Source organism: Amblyomma mixtum, chromosome 1 (genome assembly GCF_055824585.1).
Source record: "Amblyomma mixtum isolate Tamu chromosome 1, ASM5582458v1, whole genome shotgun sequence".
Taxonomy (NCBI): Eukaryota; Metazoa; Arthropoda; class Arachnida; order Ixodida; family Ixodidae; genus Amblyomma; species Amblyomma mixtum.
Window position 1 is genome coordinate 109,338,869 of NC_143012.1, and position 21,742 is coordinate 109,360,610.

Genomic DNA, 21,742 nt, shown 5'->3' on the forward strand with positions numbered 1-21,742 from the left:
GCGAAGAGCCTCTCGAAATCATAGATTTCCTATACTGCTGTGGTGCTCGCAGAGACCACAACAGAGCGGCTGGAGTCTCTATCTACTTGCGCACAGGTCTCTCTGCAATACCAGTCGAAATGTTTGGCACGTCACATGAAGTTGGCGAACTGTGCGCCGCAAAGTTGCCCAACGGCTTGCTGGTAGTAGCTGCCTACTTCGCCCCTACCGCAATCACGAAAGACGTCGTGCACTTCCTGCAACTCGCATTAACCGTCCATCGATCCACACCGATGTTAGTAGTGGGGGACTTTAATGTTGACATAAAGACAAACAGCAATTTCCTAACACTTATGCGGGAGAACATCCCGTTCCTCTCGCTCGTAACGCGTCCCACGGCTGTGACAACCTCGCGAGGCACTTGTATAGATCTCGTCTTTGAGAATCAAGCATTGGTGTACCAATTCGAACATATATCACTCTATTTCTCCGACCACAAAGCTTCCTTCATGACTGTCAAGAACTGTTAGTGGAGTCTTTGTTAAAGGAATACGTGTGAAAAAAAAAAAATTCTGTGATAGCGCATACATGTGTTGCTCGATTTCTTTGCCTCAATCTATCGAAAAGGTGAAACAGCTTATTTGCTGCGCTCAAATTTCGCATTAGGAAGTAACGTAATCGTCGGTAATTTTTCTTAAAAACTCAGTACCGTCTAATTCTGAATACCCTGTATATATAACGCTGAAGAGGGACACACGAACGAAAACAGTGGTTTATATATATATATATATAAACGTAATTCGGTTGACACACGGTAGAAAAACAACAACTTTATTCTAACGTTTCGACCAGGGTCTGGCCTTCGTATATATATATATATATATATATATATATATATAACTTGTATACCCTGAGGAAGGACGGTCCTCCGTCCGAAACTGTCGGTATTAAATTAAGATAATTGCAAGGTTGTGACCCCTTCTTCTACAAGTCTTCCTGGCACATTGAACGACAAGACCTCCTGCAACTATATATATATATATATATATATATATATATATATATATATATATATAAACGTAATTCGGTTGACACACGGTAGAAAAACAACAACTTTATTCTAACGTTTCGACCAGGGTCTGGCCTTCGTCAGAGATCCATCCGATCTTCACCCCCTTCTTATATATATATATATATATATATATATATGCCGCCGCGGTGGCTCAGCGGTTATGGTGCTCGGCTCCTGACCCAATAGACGCGGGTTCGATCCCGGCCGCGGCGGCTAGAATTTCTTTGGAGGAGAAATTCTAGAATCCTGTGTCTGTGCGATGTCAGTGCACGTTAAAGAGCCCCAGGTGGTCGAAATTTCCGGAGCCCTCCACTACGGCGTCTCTCATAGCCTTAGTCACTTTGGGATGTTAAACCCCATAAACCATATATATATATATATATATATATATATATATATATATATATATATATATATATATATATATATATATATATATTATACATAGTGCCCAGCGCGCACTGCTCCAGCATAGTAAAGACAGTGATGCACTGTTTACAGGATTCGCAGCATCGCACAAGTGCCACCCATGCCACCAGGGCACCGCTGTAGGTGAACAATCCGCGGCGATGCTTGAGCTGCAGCAGCAGCAGCCACCCTGGAACAAGCGGCCTCACCTGGAAGCGGCGCACTAACAGCTTGTCCCGCTCTGCGCGGGCCTCCTGGTGCGCAGGCCGGAGGCAGGTTCCCCCCCGTTCGGGGCAGCGCTGGCGCCGCAGGGCCTCGGTCTTCAGCACGGCCAGGGCGTGGGCCTCCTGCAGGCAGAAACTTTTCAAGCCGCAATCGCCTCTTCGCAGCGACTGAGATTTGAGGCACACCTGTGGGTCACACAGCGCGTGGCCGGCACGTCAGGAACGCGTCGTCCGGTGCCCGCACTGGTGTGGGCGAAGTCTCTTCTAATACGGCTAACATTGGCGACAAAGCACAAGTAGGCACATGCCTGCCACCTGCACCTTCCAACCTGTGTTTGCAAGGGGAACAGCTACCTCAAACCGGAGTTGAATAGTATGAATATCAAGGCCTTTAATGGCTAATTCTCCCGTCCGTGCGGCGTTACATCCAGCGCCTGGGGCGCCTCATCGGTGACCGCAGCTGCCAAAAGGTGACGTCATCTATGACGGGTGTCCACCGAGATATGTGAGCCTGTAACTACATAATTTCCTTTCCCCAGATACAATTTTCATTTTCTCCCCTCTTTCTTTCACCTCCGCTTCCTCCCTTCCTCTACAGTGCTGTGCGGGTGTCCACCGATATGACAGAGAATTACTGCACCATGTCCTGTCCTCAAAAATGCGTTGCGTTCAAAGGTGTTTCCGACGGGCAACCGCGCCGAACGGGCGATGGCGTTCCGTGGACTCCATGGCAGCGTTGCAACACGCTGGCGCATTCGACTCCTAAAGGCGAGCTTAAGCGTCATTAATAAGTAATTAGTAATCAGATGTGACGTCATCCAGTGGTGACGTCACCAGTGCCACAGACGCAGTCAAAGTGGTGCGGAAAACGCTTTCGCCGCTTTCGCCTCTACGTACTTTAGACGGCCAAATTGCCCCCTGAATTTTTTTTAAGCATGAAATGCTTTTAGCTCCCGTTGTCGGCAGTGTGGTGACGTCACGCCGAGACCGAGCGCCAACATCCGGGCACTGAAATCCACTCATCCGGGCACTGAAATCCACTCATCCGGGCACTGATATCCACTCATCCGGGCACTGAATTCCAGTCATCCGGGCACTGAATTCCAGTCATCCGGGCACTGAAATCCACTCATCCGGGCACTGAATTCCAGTCATCCGGGCTCTGAAACGAGAACATCCGGGCACCGTACGAGACTTAGCGAGATTTAACGAGACTCTCTAAGCCCTCCTACGCGACCGGCATGCAAGCGCCGGTTGGTCTCCAAACGAGACAAAAAATAACTGCTGCCAGTGCCTTCTCAATGTTTATCAAGATATCAGTGGATCTGTGGGTTTGATAATGCACGGAATTATAATTTCCGATTTCTAATAACGCGTGCAAAAAGCACATAAATGCCATGTTGCACTTCGTTGTCGTACGTGATCCGGGGGAGAAGCGCTGCGTTCAAAGGGCAAGGCATCGCGCCGAACGGGTGGTGGCGTTCCTCCCTTCCTTTACGGCGCGGTTCGGGTGTCCACCGAGATGGCAGAGAATTACTGCGCCATTTCCTTTCCTCAAAAAACCTTGCGTTCAAATGGCAAGGCATCGCGCTGAACGGGTGGTGGCGTTCCTCCCTTCCTGTACGGTGCGGTTCGGGTGTCCACCGAGATGACATTAGGCCCGTAAACATTTCATGCTTACTCTACTCTCGTTTACGGGAGAGGCAGAGATTTTTTTGTAGCATGATTTCGCAAATTGTAAATTGTAAATTGGTTTTCTGAGGAAAGGAAATGGCGCAGTATCTGTCTCAAATATATCGGCGGACACCTGAACCGCGCCGTAAGGGAAGGGAGGAAGGTAGGAGTGAAAGAAGAAAGAGAGAAAGAGGTGCCATAGTGGAGGTCTCCGGAATAATTTCGACCACCTGGGGATCTTTAACGTGCACTGACATCGCATAGCACACGGGCGCCTCTTGCGTTTCGCCTCCATCGAAACGCGGCCGCCGCGGTCGGGTTCGAACCCGGGAACTCCGGTTTGGTAGACTAGCGCCTTACCACTGAGCCACCGCGGCGCGTTATGATTTCACAACGTGCATGATTTTTTAAGGCGAAAGCCTTTAATGTCTCATCGTTGTAAGCAGCAGTTGTCGACAGAAATGTCACGCTTTTCAGTTGGTCGAAACGGTCGTGACGTCACAGTACGCGAATTTCAAACGGGGCCAATTGTACTTTGGCTAGTACCCAGGCAATCAATTGAAGGGATCGTATAGTGATGCTCCAAGTAAGTGGGACTGAGCTTAGTGAATTGCTTAATTACTCAATTAGCCTAATTAACTTTCTAGCCAGGCGATATAAATAAATAAAACCGAGTAAGCAATTGGTCGAGCTCGGAAATCGAACCCCGGTCTTCGGCGTGCGAGACGAGCGTGCTATCCACTCCGCCATGCCAGCTCGATGGTTTGGGAAGAACAAAGGTGCGTCTAGTGAATACGGTGTCTTCGCTCACTCCCATCCTCCTCCCTTCCCTTCCGGCGAGGTTTAGGTGTCCACCGAGATATGAGAGACAGATACATTTCCTTTCCTCAAAAACCAATTTACCGACGAGCGAGGCATAGAACCGAATGGGCGATGGCGTTCTATGGACTCGTGGAAACGTTGCAAGACGCTGTCGCGTTCCACTCTTAGAGGAGAAGCTTAACATCTTAACCACACATCAGTGACCACACTTTAGGTAAAAAAAAGTGCCCCCCTGAATTTTGACGGGTGTCCACCGAGATGTGTGAGACATTTACTGAGTAATTTCCTTTCCTCAAATACAATTTTCATTTTCTTCATTACGGGCCATCTTTGTCTTCCTTCTTCCACTCCCACTTCCTCCCTTCCTCTATGGTGCGGTTGAGGTGTCCACCGAGATGACCGAGAATCACTGCGCCATTTCCTTTCCTCAAAAGGCGTTCAAAGGGCAAGGCATCGCGCCGAGCGGGTGGTGGCGTTCCGTGGACTCCCTGGGAGCGCTACAACACGCTGTCGCGTTCCACTCCTAAAGGCAAAGCTTAAGGGTCATTAATTAGCAGTTAATTAGTATTCAGGCACAAATCAGTAATTAATTATTAATTAGTGATTTGTCGTCACTTAGTAATTAGTACTCAATTACATGTGACGCCACCAGTGCCACAGAAGCAGTCAAAGTGGTGCGGAAAACGCTTTCGCCTCTACGCACTTTAGACAAAGTGCCCCCTGAATTTTTGCTGTGCGTTGATGGATGAAAAAGTGGCGCATTTAATGCAGATCAGACTGTCGCCGTTTTTAAAGGTGTATATCTCGTTATCAATACGCTCAGTTGAGCTAGCTGGTGTTGGTTCATTGAAAAACAGCGCAAAAAACTAGTACCTGTCTTCATATACGAAGGTTTTACGAGTAGAAGCCATTACTTGCGAGTCAGCGCTAGAACTCTGTGTTCCTTTATCTGGTCGCCCGTTTTGCGGGCTGTTTTACCACGAATTTTAACCCATGCTCACTAGCTTAGGTTCCCCATATGATTTACCAGAAAGGCCGAAGATAAATTTTTTGACCTCGAAATACAAGAGAGCGCGGCATGCACCTGCTGATGGCACAACATTAAAAGTGAAAGAAGCCTCACTGAAGGAATTAAAAGCTCATAAAAAGAAGCGCTGCCCATGCTTGCATGAGTACCCCAAGGCACCGTCTTGGGCCGCCTTCTTTATCTCATATATACTAATGATTTGCCTGCTAACATATGTTCTAACATTCGCTTGTTCGGCGATGATAGCGTTATCTGCCGGCCTATAACTAACAGCGTTGACATTTTGCTTCTTCATTATAACATTCAGCACGTACTACCCTGGTGTAATACATGGCTAATGTCCTTAAATGTTAAAAAGAAACATCTCGGCTATCAGTCCACCAACGTCATTCACAACCATCTTCAAGATATCAAATCGGGAATGCAGAAATCTCTTCAGTACCAACTTACAATTATTTAGGCATCCATTTGACACCTGTCTTGTCATGTGTCTCAGGTTACTAACGAGACAAATCATGTCCTTTGGTTATTTTCGGCGAACCCTGCGACTGGCACCTCCATCAGTGAAATACCTTGCTTATTTAACACTTATTCGTATCAAATTAGAATACGCATGCGCGATTTGTGACCCTCATCAAAATAACCTTTCCAGTACTCTCGAATCTGTACAAAATCGCTCAGCTCATTTCATTTTCTCAGCCTGTTCTTATCTTGTAAGTGTAACTGAACTAAAACGCAATGCTCATCTCACAACCTTAGCGAACTGCCGAAAAATTTCCAGACTGTGTCTGTTTCATAAGTTCTAGTGTCATCCATTGCTTAGCTCCATTATCAGCCCCCCACACATAGCATCTCCAATCGTCCAAACCACGGGAAGGCCGTCTATCCTCCCCCTTGCCGCACTTCTGCGCATCTGTCATTTTTCGTTCATACAGCAAAGGAATGGAATGACCTGCCAAACGCCATCGTGGATCAGACCGACTCATCGTCATTCAAATCGTTCATCGAAGAAATGTACTGCTGAATATTCCACCCCTTCATCTAATACCCCTTCAATGGGGCCTTTGAGGCACAAATTTTAATAATGCAGTAATCTTCGTTCTTTGCCGCGCTGCCATTCTTTTGATTCTTTTGCTTACTTATTTCATACAGTGTGTCTTATTTGTGCTCTTGTTGTTTGTTTTATATTTGTGGTTTTTTTTTCTTCTGTTCAATTGCCTGTGCCCCCCCCCCTATGTAATACCCTCTCGAGGGCCTTTAGGGGTATTCTGTATAAAATAAATAAAATAAATAAATAAATAACAGAGAATTTTCAGACCTACCAACTCAAAACAAAGGGTTATAATGAATGTGCAACCGGGGAGGCTTCTTGACTGAGGCTTTCCTAATAGTGTGACAGCCTCACTGGCAGAAAAACAGCTAGATTGCTTGATAACCGCCGAGAAAAGAATGGGCTGTTGTAATACCAAATATCCATAAAGTGGTGTAGAAAGGAAGCAGCAAGCAAGCACGAAATAAACGTTGTCTTCGAGGTACAAAGCCTATGCAAAAACGTGAGGGCAAAAAAAAAACTCTCAAAGACACAAAGAATAATAAAATCCGCATGAAAAAATAACCTCACTGTATAAAAGCGAGGTCGTTCTCACGGTTCCACTATCATGGACACTCTGGCAGATGTGCCAACACGAAGCTACACGAACATTAAAAATTAATGCTGTAAAAATACCTATCACGCAAATCTAGCATCGCATTGTAACCAGTGCAAAGGAAAATGCGAACTACTGTTTAAAAACGAGACAAATTAACCTGTAAAACAGACAGATCAGAAAAAAATCTTTGGACGTGTAAATGATCGCAAACGCACAATGACCATCTGTAAGCGTTCGAAACTCAGCACAAAACATGCGCTAACTTTCAACTCATTTGCACTCAACATCAGTACATGATTTTACCATAGTCAAGGGTTTGACGGACACTCCTCTGGTCAGAGGTGTATATGAAGAAGGCAAGTGCAGCTTGTCTGTCGCCTTTCGCCTAAAACTGACCCTCTGACTTTCGCAGAACGCCGTCGTCATCAAAACTGGCTATCATCGTCACGTGCTTCCGCAAGCCTCGACAGCTATCGCCTGGACCCACCCCCTGCTTATGCCGTGATACTAAAGAAGAAACGGACGGCTGCAGTTTTCATTCTACGTGCAGCAGCAGTGGCGAAAACTTGTCTGTCGCCTTTCGCCTAAAACTGACCCTCTGACTTTCGCAGAACACCGTCGTCATCGAAACTGGTTATCACCGTCATCTGCTTCCACAAGCCTCGACAGCTATCGCCTGGACCCACCCCCTGCTTATGCCGTGATACTAAAGAAGAAACGGACGGCTGCAGTTTTCATTCTACGTGCTGCAGCAGTGGCGAAAACTTGTCTGTCGCCTTTTGTCTAAAACTGACCCTCTGACTTTCGCAGAACACCGTCGTCATCGAAACTGGTTATCACCGTCATCTGCTTCCACAAGCCTCGACAGCTATCGCCTGGACCCACCCCCTGCTTATGCCGTGATACTAAAGAAGAAACGGACGGCTGCAGTTTTCATTCTACGTGCAGCAGCAGTGGCGAAAACTTGTTTGTCGCCTTTCGCCTAAAACTGACCCTCTGACTTTCGCAGAACACCGTCGTCATCGAAACTGGTTATCACCGTGATCTGCTTCCACAAGCCTCGACAGCTATCGCCTGGACCCACCCCCTACTTATGCCGTGATACTAAAGAAGAAACGGACGGCTGCAGTTTTCATTCTACGTGCAGAAGCAGTGGCGAAAACTTGTCTGTCGCCTTTCGACTAAAACTGACCCTCTGACTTTCGCAGAACACCGTCGTCATCGAAACTGGTTATCACCGTCATCTGCTTCCACAAGCCTCGACAGCTATCGCCTGGACCCACCCCCTGCTTATGAGGTGATACTAAAGAAGAAACGGACGGCTGCAGTTTTCATTCTACGTGCAGCAGCAGTGGCGAAAACTTGTCTGTCGCCTTTCGCCTAAAACTGACCCTCTGACTTTCGCAGAACACCGTCGTCATCGAAACTGGTTATCACCGTCATCTGCTTCCACAAGCCTCGACAGCTATCGCCTGGACCCACCCCCTGCTTATGAGGTGATACTAAAGAAGAAACGGACGGCTGCAGTTTTCATTCTACGTGCAGCAGCAGTGGCGAAAACTTGTCTGTCGCCTTTCGCCTAAAACTGACCCTCTGACTTTCGCAGAACACCGTCGTCATCCAAACTGGTTATCACCGTCATACGCTTCCACAAGCCTCGACAGCTATCGCCTGGACCCACCCCCTGCTTATGCCGTGATACTAAAGAAGAAACGGACGGCTGCAGTTTTCATTCTACGTGCAGCAGCAGTGGCGAAAACTTGTCTGTCGCCTTTTGCCTAAAACTGACCCTCTGACTTTCGCAGAACACCGTCGTCATCGAAACTGGTTATCACCGTCATCTGCTTCCACAAGCCTCGACAGCTATCGCCTGGACCCACCCCCTGCTTATGCCGTGATATTAAAGAAGAAACGGACGGCTGCAGTTTTCATTCTACGTGCAGCAGCAGTGGCGAAAACTTGTCTGTCGCCTTTCGACTAAAACTGACCCTCTGACTTTCGCAGAACACCGTCGTCATCGAAACTGGTTATCACCGTCATCTGCTTCCACAAGCCTCGACAGCTATCGCCTGGACCCACCCCCTGCTTATGCCGTGATACTAAAGAAGAAACGGACGGCTGCAGTTTTCATTCTACGTGCAGCAGCAGTGGCGAAAACTTGTCTGTCGCCTTTCGACTAAAACTGACCCTCTGACTTTCGCAGACCGCTGTCGTCATCGAAACTGGTTATCATCGTCACGTGCTTCCGCAAGCCTCCACAGCTATCACCTGGACTCACCCCCTGCTTATGCCGTTGTACTAAAGAAGCGACGGACGGCTCCAGTCTTCATTCTACCTGCAGCAGTGGCGACAGCTTGTCTGTCGCCTTTCAACTAAAACCGACCCTCTGACTTTCGCAGAACGCCGTCGTCATCAAAACTGGTTATCATCTTCTGAACGAACCAGCGCAAAAAACACAACGGACAAGAAAAAGGCGGAACACGACGGACAGGAGCGCTGAACTTACAACTTTATTTCGGAAGCACAGATGCAACGTATACTACATACAGCCATGTCAGGGGGGCGTACCACACAAGGAAAGCAAGCACAAGTGGAATCAACAAGGTCATGATGAGACAAGCAGCACAAGCAAACCAAAGATCGTAACTAATATAACACGTGAAGGTTATATTAAGGCTGTATGGCTTCTCCGTTGCTATGGCGACGCGTGACGTCAGCTTGCTCTCTCCTTCGACGTTACGCGCGCGCTCCACTACCACGCCACGTTGGCCAAAGCGGGACCCTCTATCTCCGACGCCGCTTGACCACCGATGCGTTCGGCGGCTTCGGCACGCTCTGACGGTGCTGGCGTCGAAATGGAACATAAGAGAGTTTTAGAACTGGCGACCCAAGACTCTGGGCCCCCAAGCCGCGTTGCGTTGTAAGTCTTAGGTTTAGGGGAAAGCAGAGTTTGAGAATTGGGTCAAACGCAGACAGCGCTGGGTCGAGCGCTCGTTACGCCGCAGTGATGAAAATAAAAAGGTGCTTGAAAGCAACATAAAAGAAAAGCTTTTCTTGCAAGTGAAAAAGAACAGAATGCATTTTTGAGCAAGAAGAGCGAGCAAGAAAATCTCATGAACGTAATCGTTCGGTTAGTATTACGAATTAAGTAAACGATTTTAAGTCGAGCATAGCCAATCGCAGTCAAGTGCTCTTAATTAGTGTTTTTTTGGTGATTCACTTCAAAACTGCGAGTTCACCTGTGTAAAATGGTAAAAATCAGTCGAAGGACAGCAAGTTTGCTCTGCGATCATCTGCTGTACGGTGATTTCGCGATTTCTCGTCACTCGCGATGGTGACCAAAGACGGCTTGCGAGCCAACGCTAGTTTTCGATTTTTGGGTCTGGGTTAACGCGAACACAAGAGCCCAAGAGTGGCTTGGGTTCTGCGCATGCGCACTTGCGAACGGCAGTTCTCCTGGGGCCCCAAGCCGCTTGGGCCCCCAATTCTAAAACTCTCTATTGCCTATTCTGCGCCGGGCGCGTCGAAGCCGCGAACCCAGAATGCACCGCGCGCGTCGTCTGCGGAGCGCGTAGCCGCTACTCGGAGGAGACAGCAGGCCGGACGGATGGATTCCTGCGCATGCGCGCCTCTTGTCACTCGGCGCTGTCTAGCGTCCACGCGGCTGGAGTATCGGTCAGCCCGGCGCAGCGTCATCGCTAACGTGACGTGTCCGATCAGAAGCGCCACGCTTGCGCGCGCCGAGAGCATAACAGAGCCATCCCGCCACAGCGATCGCCAGTTGAGCAGTAGCGGCGCATATCTAGCGTGCAGGGGCCGCCGAAGCGCGCTCTCCATCGCCTCTCTCTCTCTCCTCGTTGCTTTCGCAATCCTCCAGGTGCAACCAGAGCTAAACTACTGCCAATTTTTTCCGCTTGGCTTCATTCGGTTTAGCTTGCCTAATCCTAGCTTCTGAACTCTATACAGCTCGTTTAGCTGCTTCGGCTTCTCGTCGTTTCCGCATTCGTTCTTCTCATTGTTCTATCGTTTCTTGGGCACGTTGTAACCTCTTTCTTGCATTCTTCCTAGCTTGATTGGCGGTCGCCTTAGAGTTAAACTGCTCAGAGGCAGCAGAGCAACTAGATTCAGATATCGACTCTTCGTCGGTGACTTCCACGGCGAGACTCCTCTAGGATCGCGGCACGACCGGCTGCTCCTGGCTGCGGTGGAGAAAGCAAGCTGACGTCACGCGTCGCCATAGTAACGGAGAGGCTTACGTCACACCATCTGTTAGGCACCGCGGCGGCTCCTGGAGTAGCAGGGGGGTCCGCGGACCACGCGACGAGCGGTTAGGCCTGGCGTTGTATTGCTTTCGCAATAATATCTCCGCCAATCTAGCCTCTCGAAGAAGCCACGGAAATAAACAAAGGGCTTTTATGCCGTATCGCACGGAATCAGCCACGCGTTGAAGAAGATAGTAGGGCGTGCTCGAGTGAGTCTGATCCTCACTGCAGCCAGAAAGCTCAACTAGCTTTGCAGAATGGTGAATCATGAAGCCCCATAACCAGCGCAGTGCAATAAGAAGCATGGCTAAATGTTCACCACCTGTGACATTGAGGTAATCTATGAGATACCGCTGTCATGCGGAGCGTTTTATGTGGGTCAAAGCGGACGCTGCATAAATGACCGCTTGCGAGATCACGCCAATAACATCAGCAAGGGATAGCAGCATGCAGGCAAAACACGTTTCCGCCTGTCAATGCACTGCTGCGCTTGGGCAAAGCCAGACTTTGAGGTGGTATAATCAACAGCAAAAGCGCAAGCTGTATGAAGCATTCATCATAGACAGGAAAGGCGCGTCATGCGTTAGCACACCATCAATGGTATTCACAAGAATAGAGATTGAAAAATTACGAGGAACTTTAGCGGCTAAAGTGCTGAAAGGCGAAAGCCTGAGTGCTGCATTCTGCTACGCGATTGTTCACTTCACATTTTGTTGGTGCATTAATTAACTGCCAATTAATGACGCTTAAGCTTTGCCTTTACGAGTGGAACGCGACAGCGTGTTGTAGCGCTGCCACGGAGTCCATTGAACGCCACCACCCATTCTGCGCGATGCCTTGCCCTTTGAACGCAACGCTTTTTAAGGAAAGTAAATGGCGCAGTAATTCTCTGTCGTCTCGGTGGACACCTGAGCCGTACTGTACAGGAAGGAAGTGGAGTGAAAGAAGAAAGAGGGACCATAATGAAGACAATGAAAATTGTATTTGAGGAAAGGAAATTACGCATTAACTGTCTCGCATATCTCAGTATAGACTAGTCGAAAATTGTATTTGACGAAAGAAAGTTGCGCAGTAACTGTCTCACATATTTCGGTGGACACCCGTCAAAATTCGCGCGTGGTGACATCACGACAATTTGGACCAATCTGAAACGCGGACAAATAAGCCTTGCTCGTCAGTAAATTGATTGGTTTTTGAGGAAAGGAAATGTATCTGTCTCTCATATCTCGGTGGACACCTAAACCTCGCCGGAAGAGAAGGGAGGAAGATGGGAGTGAACGAAGACACCGTGTTCATTAGGTGCACCTTTGTTCATTCCAAACCATCGAGCTGGCATGGCGAAGTGGTAGCGTGCTCGACTCGCACTCCGGAGACCGGGGTTCGATTCCCAAGCTCGGCCAATTTCTTACTCGGTTTTATTTATTTATCTGTGCTGACAAGAAAGGTTAATTGGACTAATTGGTTAAGTAAGCAAATAACTAAACTCAAACTTGGAGCATCACTATACGATCCCTTTAATTGGTTGCATGGTTAGTACCCAAAGTACAATTGGCCCCGTTTGAAATTCGCGCACTGTGACGTTACGACCGTTTCGACCAACTGAAAAGCGTGACATTTTCTGTCGACAGCTCCTGCTTACAACGATGAGGCATTAAAGGCTTCCGCCTTAATATCTGGAATAACCACGACGAAATGATGTGACAGATGGAACTCATCCTGGCCTTTGTGTTTTTGCTTTCGGGTATTAAGGCGGAAGCCTTTAATGTCTCATCGTTGTAAGCAGCAGTTGTCGACAGAAAATGTCACGCTTTTCAATTGGTGGAAACGGTCGTGACGTCACAGTGCGCGAATTTCAAACGGGGCCAATTGCACTTTGGCTAGTAACCATACAACCAATTGAAGGGATCGTATAGTGATGCTCCAAGTAAGTGGGACTGAGCTTAGTTCATTGATTAATTATCCAATTAGCCTAATTAGCTTTACTAGTCAGGCCATATAAATAAATAAAAGCGATTAAGAAATTGGTCGAGCTCAGGAATCGAACCCCGGTTTTCGGCGTGAGAGACGAGCACGCTATCCACTCCGCCATGCCAGCACGATGGTTTGGAATGAACAAAGGCGCGTCTAGTGAATACGGTGTCTTCACTCACTCTCATCCTCCTCCATTCCCTTCCGGTGAGGTTTAGGTGTCCACCGACAAATGAGAGACAGATACATTTCCTTTCCTCAAAAACCAATTTACCGACGAGCGAGGCGTAGAACCGAATGGGCGATGGCGTTCTATCGACTCCTTGGCAGCGTTGCAAGACGCTGTCGCGTTCCACTCTTAGGGGCGAAGCTTAACATCTTAACCACACATCAGTGACCACACTTTAGGTCAAAAAAGTGCGCCCCTGAATTTTGACGGGTGTCCACCGAGATATGTGAGACAGTTACTGCGTAATTTCCTTTCCTCAAATACAATTTTCATTTTCTTCATTACGGCTCCTCTTTATCTTCTTTCACTCCCACCTCCCTTCCTCTACGGTGCGGTTCAGGTGTCCACCGAGATGACAGAGAATTACTGCGTCATTTCCTTTCCTCAAAAAGCGTTGCGTTCAAAGGGCAAGGCATCGCGCCGAACGGGTGGTGGGGTTCCGTGGACTCCCTGACAGCGCTACAACGCGCTGTCGCGTTCCACTCCTAAAGGCGAAGCGTCATTAATTAGCGGTTAATTAGTATTCAGCCATTAATTAGTAATTAACAATTAATTAGTGATTTGCCATCACTTAGTAATTAGTACTCAAATATATGTGACGCCACCAGTGCCACAGAAACAGCGAAGGTGGTGCGGAAAACGCTTCCGCCTCTACCCACTTTAGACAGTCAAAGTGCCCCCTGATTTTTTTATTGCGAGCAATGCAATAAACCTGCAGCTTTAAGTCACCGCTGTGTGGGCGCGTGTCTTCTTTCTCTGTGCTGTGCAAGCGCGCCGTTTTTCGGTGACAACTGTGTTGTTGTACATTCCCTCTTTGTCCTTTCTTCGCGCTGTTCCATTCTGAGCAATGTTAAACCAACTAGCCCTCGTGAACTTCTTTTCGCTTGCTGTTCCCGCAGGTCCCTTTGCTGGTATGGTTTTTTCATTCTATGTGTATAGTATGATCCCTGAGTTTTTTGCAATGAATGTAGTTGCGAGAGGGGGCTGGTCCTGTTCCTTCTGTCTATAGTCCGGGTCTTTGTTGTGGGCAGTAACAGTTTATTCAGTCATGATCCAGTACTAACTATGGCCCAGTTTGCAGCTCTATTGCATACTAGGAACTGTAAGCTAAATTAGACGTTGTCCCTAAAAATGTGCTCCAGGAAAAGTTTGCCGCCAAATCTACAGGCTCATGTCTCCTCAAGTGCATGATCCATTATATGGCCAATGTACAGGTAGCGCTTTTATTCCGAAAGCACTGCTACTCCCAGAACGGCCTTTTGCGTAGCGGCGGCCACTTGCCACGTTTGACCTTTAGAATGACGCCTGACGTCATAACAAGCCTAGTGATGTCGCAGCGTGACGTCATACCAGGTGCGAGAGACAGGCTACCAACTAGGCTCGTCGGGTAACGGCGGCCGCTTGCCACGGCGCGCCGCGCTCCTCCCGCTAGAGGCGCTAGTAACGTTACGGCGTGATGTCATACGGTGACGTCATACCAGCAGCGAGAGACGGGCTACCAACTCGGCTCGTCGGGTAACGGCGGCCGCGTGGCACGGTGCGCCGCGCTCCTCCCGCTAGAGGCGCTAGTGACGTTATAGCGTGACGCCATTCCATGTTCGAGAGACAGGTTACTATAGTGAACTATACAGGTTACCAACTAGGCTCGTCGGGTAACGCCGGCCGCTTGCCACGGCGCGCCGCGCTCCTCCCGCTAGAGGCGCTAGTAACGTTACGGCATGATGTCATACGGTGACGTCATACCAGCAGCGAGAGACGGGCTACCAACTCGGCTCGTCGGGTAACGGCGGCCGCGTGGCACGGTGCGCCGCGCTCCTCCCGCTAGAGGCGCTAGTGACGTTATAGCGTGACGCCATTCCATGTTCGAGAGACAGGTTACTATAGTGAACTATACAGGTTACCAACTAGGCTCGTCGGGTAACGCCGGCCGCTTGCCACGGCGCGCCGCGCTCCTCCCGCTAGAGGCGCTAGTAACGTTACTACATGACGTCATACGGTGACGTATACCAGCGGCGAGATACGGGCTACCAACTCGGCTCGTCGGGTAAAGGCGGCCGCGTGGGACGGTGCGCCGCGAGTGAGAACGGACGCACTCCAGATGAGCTCCGCTGATTTCGTGTCTTCACCCTAGACAGTGAGATCCTGGTATAATTTCATCGCGATCACCGGTTTCCTGAAGAGGAGAGGAATCCAGGGACACCAACCAGAAGTACGTACGACGAATTTTGACCATTTTAGGTCATCTTTTCCCTGCGACCAAGCCAGATGCCTCACTAGGCCTACCGCGCAGCGCCGAAGAACACGGAGCTCCGCGTCGCAGTGGCGTTCGCCACCTGCGTCGCAGCAGCGTTCGCCAGCTGGGCCGCGCCGTGGGCCGTGCCCGCGCGCCGTAGTTGGTCATGAAGGTCACCGTAGAAGGCATCCCAATTTCTCAAGAAGAATTAGCAGCCAGTGATTGGTTGGCTAAAGTTAACAAGCTCCGGGAAGCGCTAACAACATCAAGGCCATCCGTGCCCGATTTCCCTGGAGACAAAGCGGGACCGAGCCAAGCGTCCCAAATCACCAATGGGCTGCGTGTGAACAAGATGACAGCTGAACTCACGCCTCGGCAGCGAGGACGCCTACTAGCCAAGAAATCTGTAGCTTCGAACCAGCCTCGCTTACCCAGCAACGCTCTCAAGCTGATTGTGCGCCCACGCGGCGGACTGCTACTCTCCAAGATTACAACCTACCAACTACTGGAAGCGATCTGCAGGGCTGCTCACTTTACCAGGGACGCTGTTCGTCACGAAGACCTAATACAAGCTAACCTGATTCAGAATACTTTCGCGTACTGCACCCCAGTCGTCGAAAGAGCTGAACGGGTCATTCAACTCAAAGAGATCACCGTCGACAACAAGGCGTATGAGATATCCGTCTACTGCGCTCCAGATGATAGTTCGAGCCGCGGTGTGATTTGTGGCGTCGATCTCCGACTGGATCCAAATACAATTCAAACAGACTTACAAGACAACCGTAACCCACCCATTGTGGATTTTCGGCGGCTCGGGAACACCACCGCTGTACTCATCACGTTCGCTAAGCCCCAAGTGCCTACCTGGGTCTACTTCTGGAATAGTCGCCATAGGTGCAACTTATTCAAGAAGAAATACGAGCTGTGCTATCGCTGTGGTGAGCTCGGTCATCGAGCCGACGTTTGCGCAAGCCCAACTACTAAATGTAGAGGTTGCGGACTATCCAATCCTACCAAAGACCACACGTGCAAACCAATCTGCCGCCTGTGTGGCAAGGAACATCTCACGGGCGATAGTCGCTGCAGGGAAATCTTCAGGACTCCTTACGAAGTCAAGCGCAGGAAGTGGGAGAAAATCCAAAAAGCTGAGGCAGATAAACTCGTCCCAAGAGACCGCCAAGCGGGCCACGCTCCAGCACATCAGCCGATGGGACCGGCAACGCTCAGATAGCCAGCAACGGCAGCCCCGAGACCGCTCGAGTTCTTTTCCGCCACTCAAGTCTCCCGCTCCACGGATGGGGTCTCAGGATACCTCCCGGACCAGGCCCCGGCCACCTGCAGTCGTCCAGCAGACACGGGCCTCTTCTCAGCCTCTGCAACAGCCACCTGGGCTACCACCATCACTACCCGATCTACGAGAACGTCATGAACCGGTGAGTACGCAGGGAGGGACTCCCACTACTCCAGACACACACAAAGCAATTATGGCATTGACAGCAGTCATCCAACAACTGATACTCAGAGTAGAGGCTCTCGAAAAGCCAACGGCCACAATCACTCCCCCTTATCCGCAGGGATCACCTGAAACAGTACCTATGGATATCGCTGCCCCCAACCGATCCGCACAAAAACGCAAAGCTACGCCCGACACTGACTCCCCCACGGATGGCTGGCAGGCGCGTTTTGTCAAAATCGAGGAAAGTTGCGCCCTCAGTCAAACTCGCATCACAGCTTTAGAAGCACACATCGAACGCTCACTCCACACAATCGGCTCACAAGTCACACGACAATTTGAGATTCTGAGCAAAACTATAGAAGCACAGGGCAAACTTCTCGCTGCTGTGGTACCCGTGGCCCCTGCGCCAACACCCGCTCCAACCCCACAGCTTTCCCAGCCTAATCATGGCGAACAGCTCGGGTAACACCACTATCTGGCAGTGGAACTGTCTGGGGTTCGCGCGTAAGCGTCCGGTCCTCGAGCAGTTCCTCACCGCGAGTGATCGCCCCGAACTAATAGCCCTACAGGAATGCGACAAGAACACGCAACTTGCCGGTTACACTACATACCTATCGGAACGAGTAAAGCCTCGATTAGCCACTCTCGTCAAACGTAACCTCACTGTCCTCCAACACAATTTAAATCCAACTTTCCCCGAACACGTCTTCTTAGAAATATTACCTCGGACCTCGCGCAAGCGTCGCACCAGTCTGTTTGTAATTAATGTCTATAGTCCTCCCCGAGCCCGTAAGGATATTTTCGGTCCTCTTTTCCTGAAAGCCCAGCAGCTTGCGCAGGGACAACCCCTCCTCATCCTCGGTGACTTCAACGCGCATCACCGTGCTTGGGGCTACCACTACGACTCGGCTAAAGGCCGACGCCTTTGGAATGACTGGCATACGCATCAGCTGACCCTCATCACGGACATCTCCTACCCCACTAGACAAGGTACGGGCTTACACCGAGATACAACTCCGGATCTTGCCTTTACGACCTCCGCAGTTAAAGCTACTTGGTGCCACACTCACGAAAATTTCGGGAGTGATCACTTTGTGCTCGAGATTGTCATACATGAGCCCACCAGGCAATGTACGCGGAAGGCTCAGGTGATTAACTGGGACTCTTTCCGGATGCACAGGGAACAGCATGACAAACATCCCACTATTACTAACATCAAGGCGTGGACAACCGAAATTGTCAAACAAGTGGCCGACGCCACAAAAACCGTCGAGTTAGAGGACACAGTTCCCCACTGCGACCGCTACTACGCCCATCTATGGGAGCGCAAGAAGTCGCTCGAAGCTCTACTTGCCACTCGGCAATGGGACCGCGATATCCGACGTAGACTGGCGCGCGCACACACGAATATCGAGAACTATGCAATCGAACTCACTCGACAGAGCTGGCACAACATTTGTGACCAGATGAACAAGACTCCAAACACTCGTAACACGTGGAACCTACTTCGACATTTACTCGACCCAGCTGGAGGCAAACTCCAAACACGCCAACAGCTCGAGCGAATCTTCCACCAGTATCCTGGCACGCCAGACGAGCTCAAACAAGAGCTTATAAATACTTACATCCGCCCCGAACCAGCAACCAACCTCCCCTTCTATCAGGGCGCTGACAATCCCGGCCTAGACGCTCCAATCACTCTCGCGGAGGTCCGAGCAGAACTAAATCGCCTCAAGACGACTTCAGCGGCCGGTCCCGACCGCATTTCAAATAAAATGCTTAGGAACCTGGACGACGCATCCATTCATGCTCTTACCGACTATCTTCAAGAATGTTGGGCCAGCGGTACCATCCCTCAGGAGTGGAAATGCACGAATCTAGTCCTCATCCCCAAGCCGGGAAAACCACCAACCTTGGCCAACCTCCGCCCAATCTCTCTCACGTCCTGCGTTGGGAAGCTGATGGAACACGTTATCCACACCAGACTCTTGAGATACCTCGAGGACAACCATCTACTACCTCATTTAGCGGCCACGGACATTATGCTTCTCCATCATCAGGTGGTCATGAAACGTACACTAGACACGAAAGTCATCGTCGGCCTCGATGTTGCCAAGGCATTCGACAACGTCCTTCATGAAGCGATCCTTCAACAACTTCAGGCTCTCGGTGTCGGACATCGCACGTATGCGTACGTCCGAGATTTCCTCTCCGACCGCACAGTACAACTAAACACCGGCACGAGAGATCCTTCCATCATCTCTCCAGGAAACCGTGGCACGCCCCAGGGCTCCGTGCTTTCGCCGATGCTTTTTAACGTTGCACTAATAGGCCTTCCCAAGCTACTCGCCGACATCCCTCACCTGCACCACAGCATTTATGCTGACGACCTCACACTTTGGATCACGCACGGCAGTGACGGCCAGATAGAGGAGACTCTCCAGACCGCAATCAAACGGATCGGAGATTACCTCATGACAATTGGCCTCACCTGCTCGGCGACAAAGTCAGAGTATATAATCATCCCGTCCCCGGGACGACGCCCTCCAGAGATACATCCTGAGATCAACCTCCAGGTGCAAGGTAACCCGATCCCTCGTACAGATCACATCAGGATCTTGGGCTTACACCTACAGGCCAACGGTAGCAACAACACCACGCTCCAACGCATCGACCAGTCGGTGGTACAGATCGGACGCCTCCTTAAGCGAGTTTCCAATAAGCATCATGGTATGCAAGAGTCCAACCTCCTGCGCCTCGTTCAGCCTTCATCTGCTCCCGCATCACCTACTCTGCACCCTACGTACGACTCACTCGTGCCGAAAGCGAACGGCTAGAGGCGTCACTCCGAAAAGCGTATAAGACGGCCTTGGGCCTTCCCATGTCCACAGCTACGCATAAGCTCATGGCTCTCGGAATCTCCAATACCGTGAGCGAACTTATTGAAGCAACCCTCACTGCCCAATACGAGCGGCTCTCACTCACACACGCTGGCCGAGCGGTACTGAAGCAAGTTGGGATCTCCCCGCCGAGAGCGGCCCCAAGTTATGCTGAACTTACCCCGGAATATCGCCAAAATCTCCGCATCCGTACCATTCCCAAACGGATGCACCCGGAACACCATGCCGAGAGACGGGCCGACCGTGCACGTCAATTCGAGAAACGCTTCAGCGGACCTACGGACGTCACGTATACGGACGCCTCTTACCATCCCTCGAAGCCAGCGACGGTGGCGGTAGCTCTCGCCCCTCACCGCAGCTGGTACACAGCCTGCAGCATTCACAATGCAGAAACAATCACCGCAGCAGAGGAGGTTGCCATTGCGCTAGCGCTAGCTGACCCTGATACCAAAGTCGTCATCAGTGATTCTCAACAGGCTATCCGCAACTACGATGCTGGCCGTATCTCTTGCCAGGCGTTACACATTCTCCTTTCTACTGCACCCTCTTCTAACTCTCGCTTACTTCTTGGGCCCCAGCCCACGAGTCGCTCAGCGGAAACGCACAGGCGCACACTCTCGCCCGAGATCTCAGCTGCCGAGCAGAGTCTATGATCGGCCTCCCTGCTTCCTCTGACACTAATATCTCACGCGCTTCTCTACTCACCACTTACACGGACATACTACAGCACTACCGGCTCGAAAGATGTCTCTATCCTTCCGCACACCGTGATCTAACAAGACGCGAGGCCGTCCAATGGCGCAAACTACAAACTGGCAGTTTTCCATACCCCCTGTTATACAGCAAGATCTTTCCGCAACAGATAGACCCCATGTGCAAACACTGCTCAACTCCAGCCACTCTCATACACATGGTGTGGACTTGTACACATTACAACACAAACAACCCAAACACCCCAGAGACGTGGGAGTCTCTCCTGCGTACTTCCGAGCCGGCAGACCAACGCCGGCTTATCCAGCGCGCGGTGGAGGCCGCGACATCCCAAGGGATCCCCGCCGACCTCCTCTAAGCCAGCGCAACCGGTCCTTAGACTGGTCCCATGTTTTGGGAGTAATAAAAGAAATCGCCACCACCACTGCGCTCCCCCTGCTAGAGGCGCTAGTGACGTTATAGCGTCACGTCATACCAGGAGGAAGAGCTGGGCTACCAACTCGGGTCTTCGGGTAACGGCGGCCGCGTGGCACGGCGCGCCGCGCTCATCGGCTAGAGGCGCTAGCGACGTTAGAGCGTGACGTCATACGGTGACGTCTTACCAGCAGTGAGAGACGAGCTACCAACTCGGCTCGTCGGGTAGCGGCGGCCGCGTGGCACGGCGCGCCGCGCTCCTCCCGCTGGAGGCGCTAGTAACGGTCCGGCGTGACGTCATACGATGACGTCATACCAGCAGCGAGAGACGGGCTACCCACTCGACTCGTCGGGTAACGGCGGCCGTGTGGGACGGTGCGCCGCGCTCCCGCTGCTAGAGGCGCTAGTGACGTTATAGCGTCATGTCATACCAGGAGGAAAAGCTGGGCTACCAACTCGGCTCTTCGGGTAACGGCGGCCGCGCGGCACGGCGCGCCGCGCTCATCCGCTAGAGGCGCTAGTAACGTTCCGGCGTGACGTCATCCGCTGACGTCATACCAGCAGCGAGGGACGGGCTACCAACTCGGCTCGTCGGATAGTGGCGGCGTGGCACGGCGCACCGCGCTCCTCCCGCTAGAGGCGCTAGTGACGTTATAGCTTGACGTCATACCAGGAGCGAGAGCCGGGCTACCAACTCGGCTCGTCGGGTAACGG

General features: G+C 50.8%; 1 protein-coding gene across 1 annotated transcript in view; it reads right to left on the reverse strand.

Annotated features, from left to right (window-relative positions):
- The window catches only part of LOC149367502 (WD repeat and HMG-box DNA-binding protein 1-like), a 248,311-nt gene that overhangs the window by 80,187 nt on the left and 146,382 nt on the right, over positions 1 to 21,742 (reverse strand). Inside the window, exon 8 of the mRNA XM_089555875.1 lies at positions 1,669 to 1,806. Coding sequence (XP_089412001.1) covers positions 1,669 to 1,806 — 138 coding nt within the window. The remainder of the gene's footprint in view (positions 1 to 1,668; positions 1,807 to 21,742) is intronic.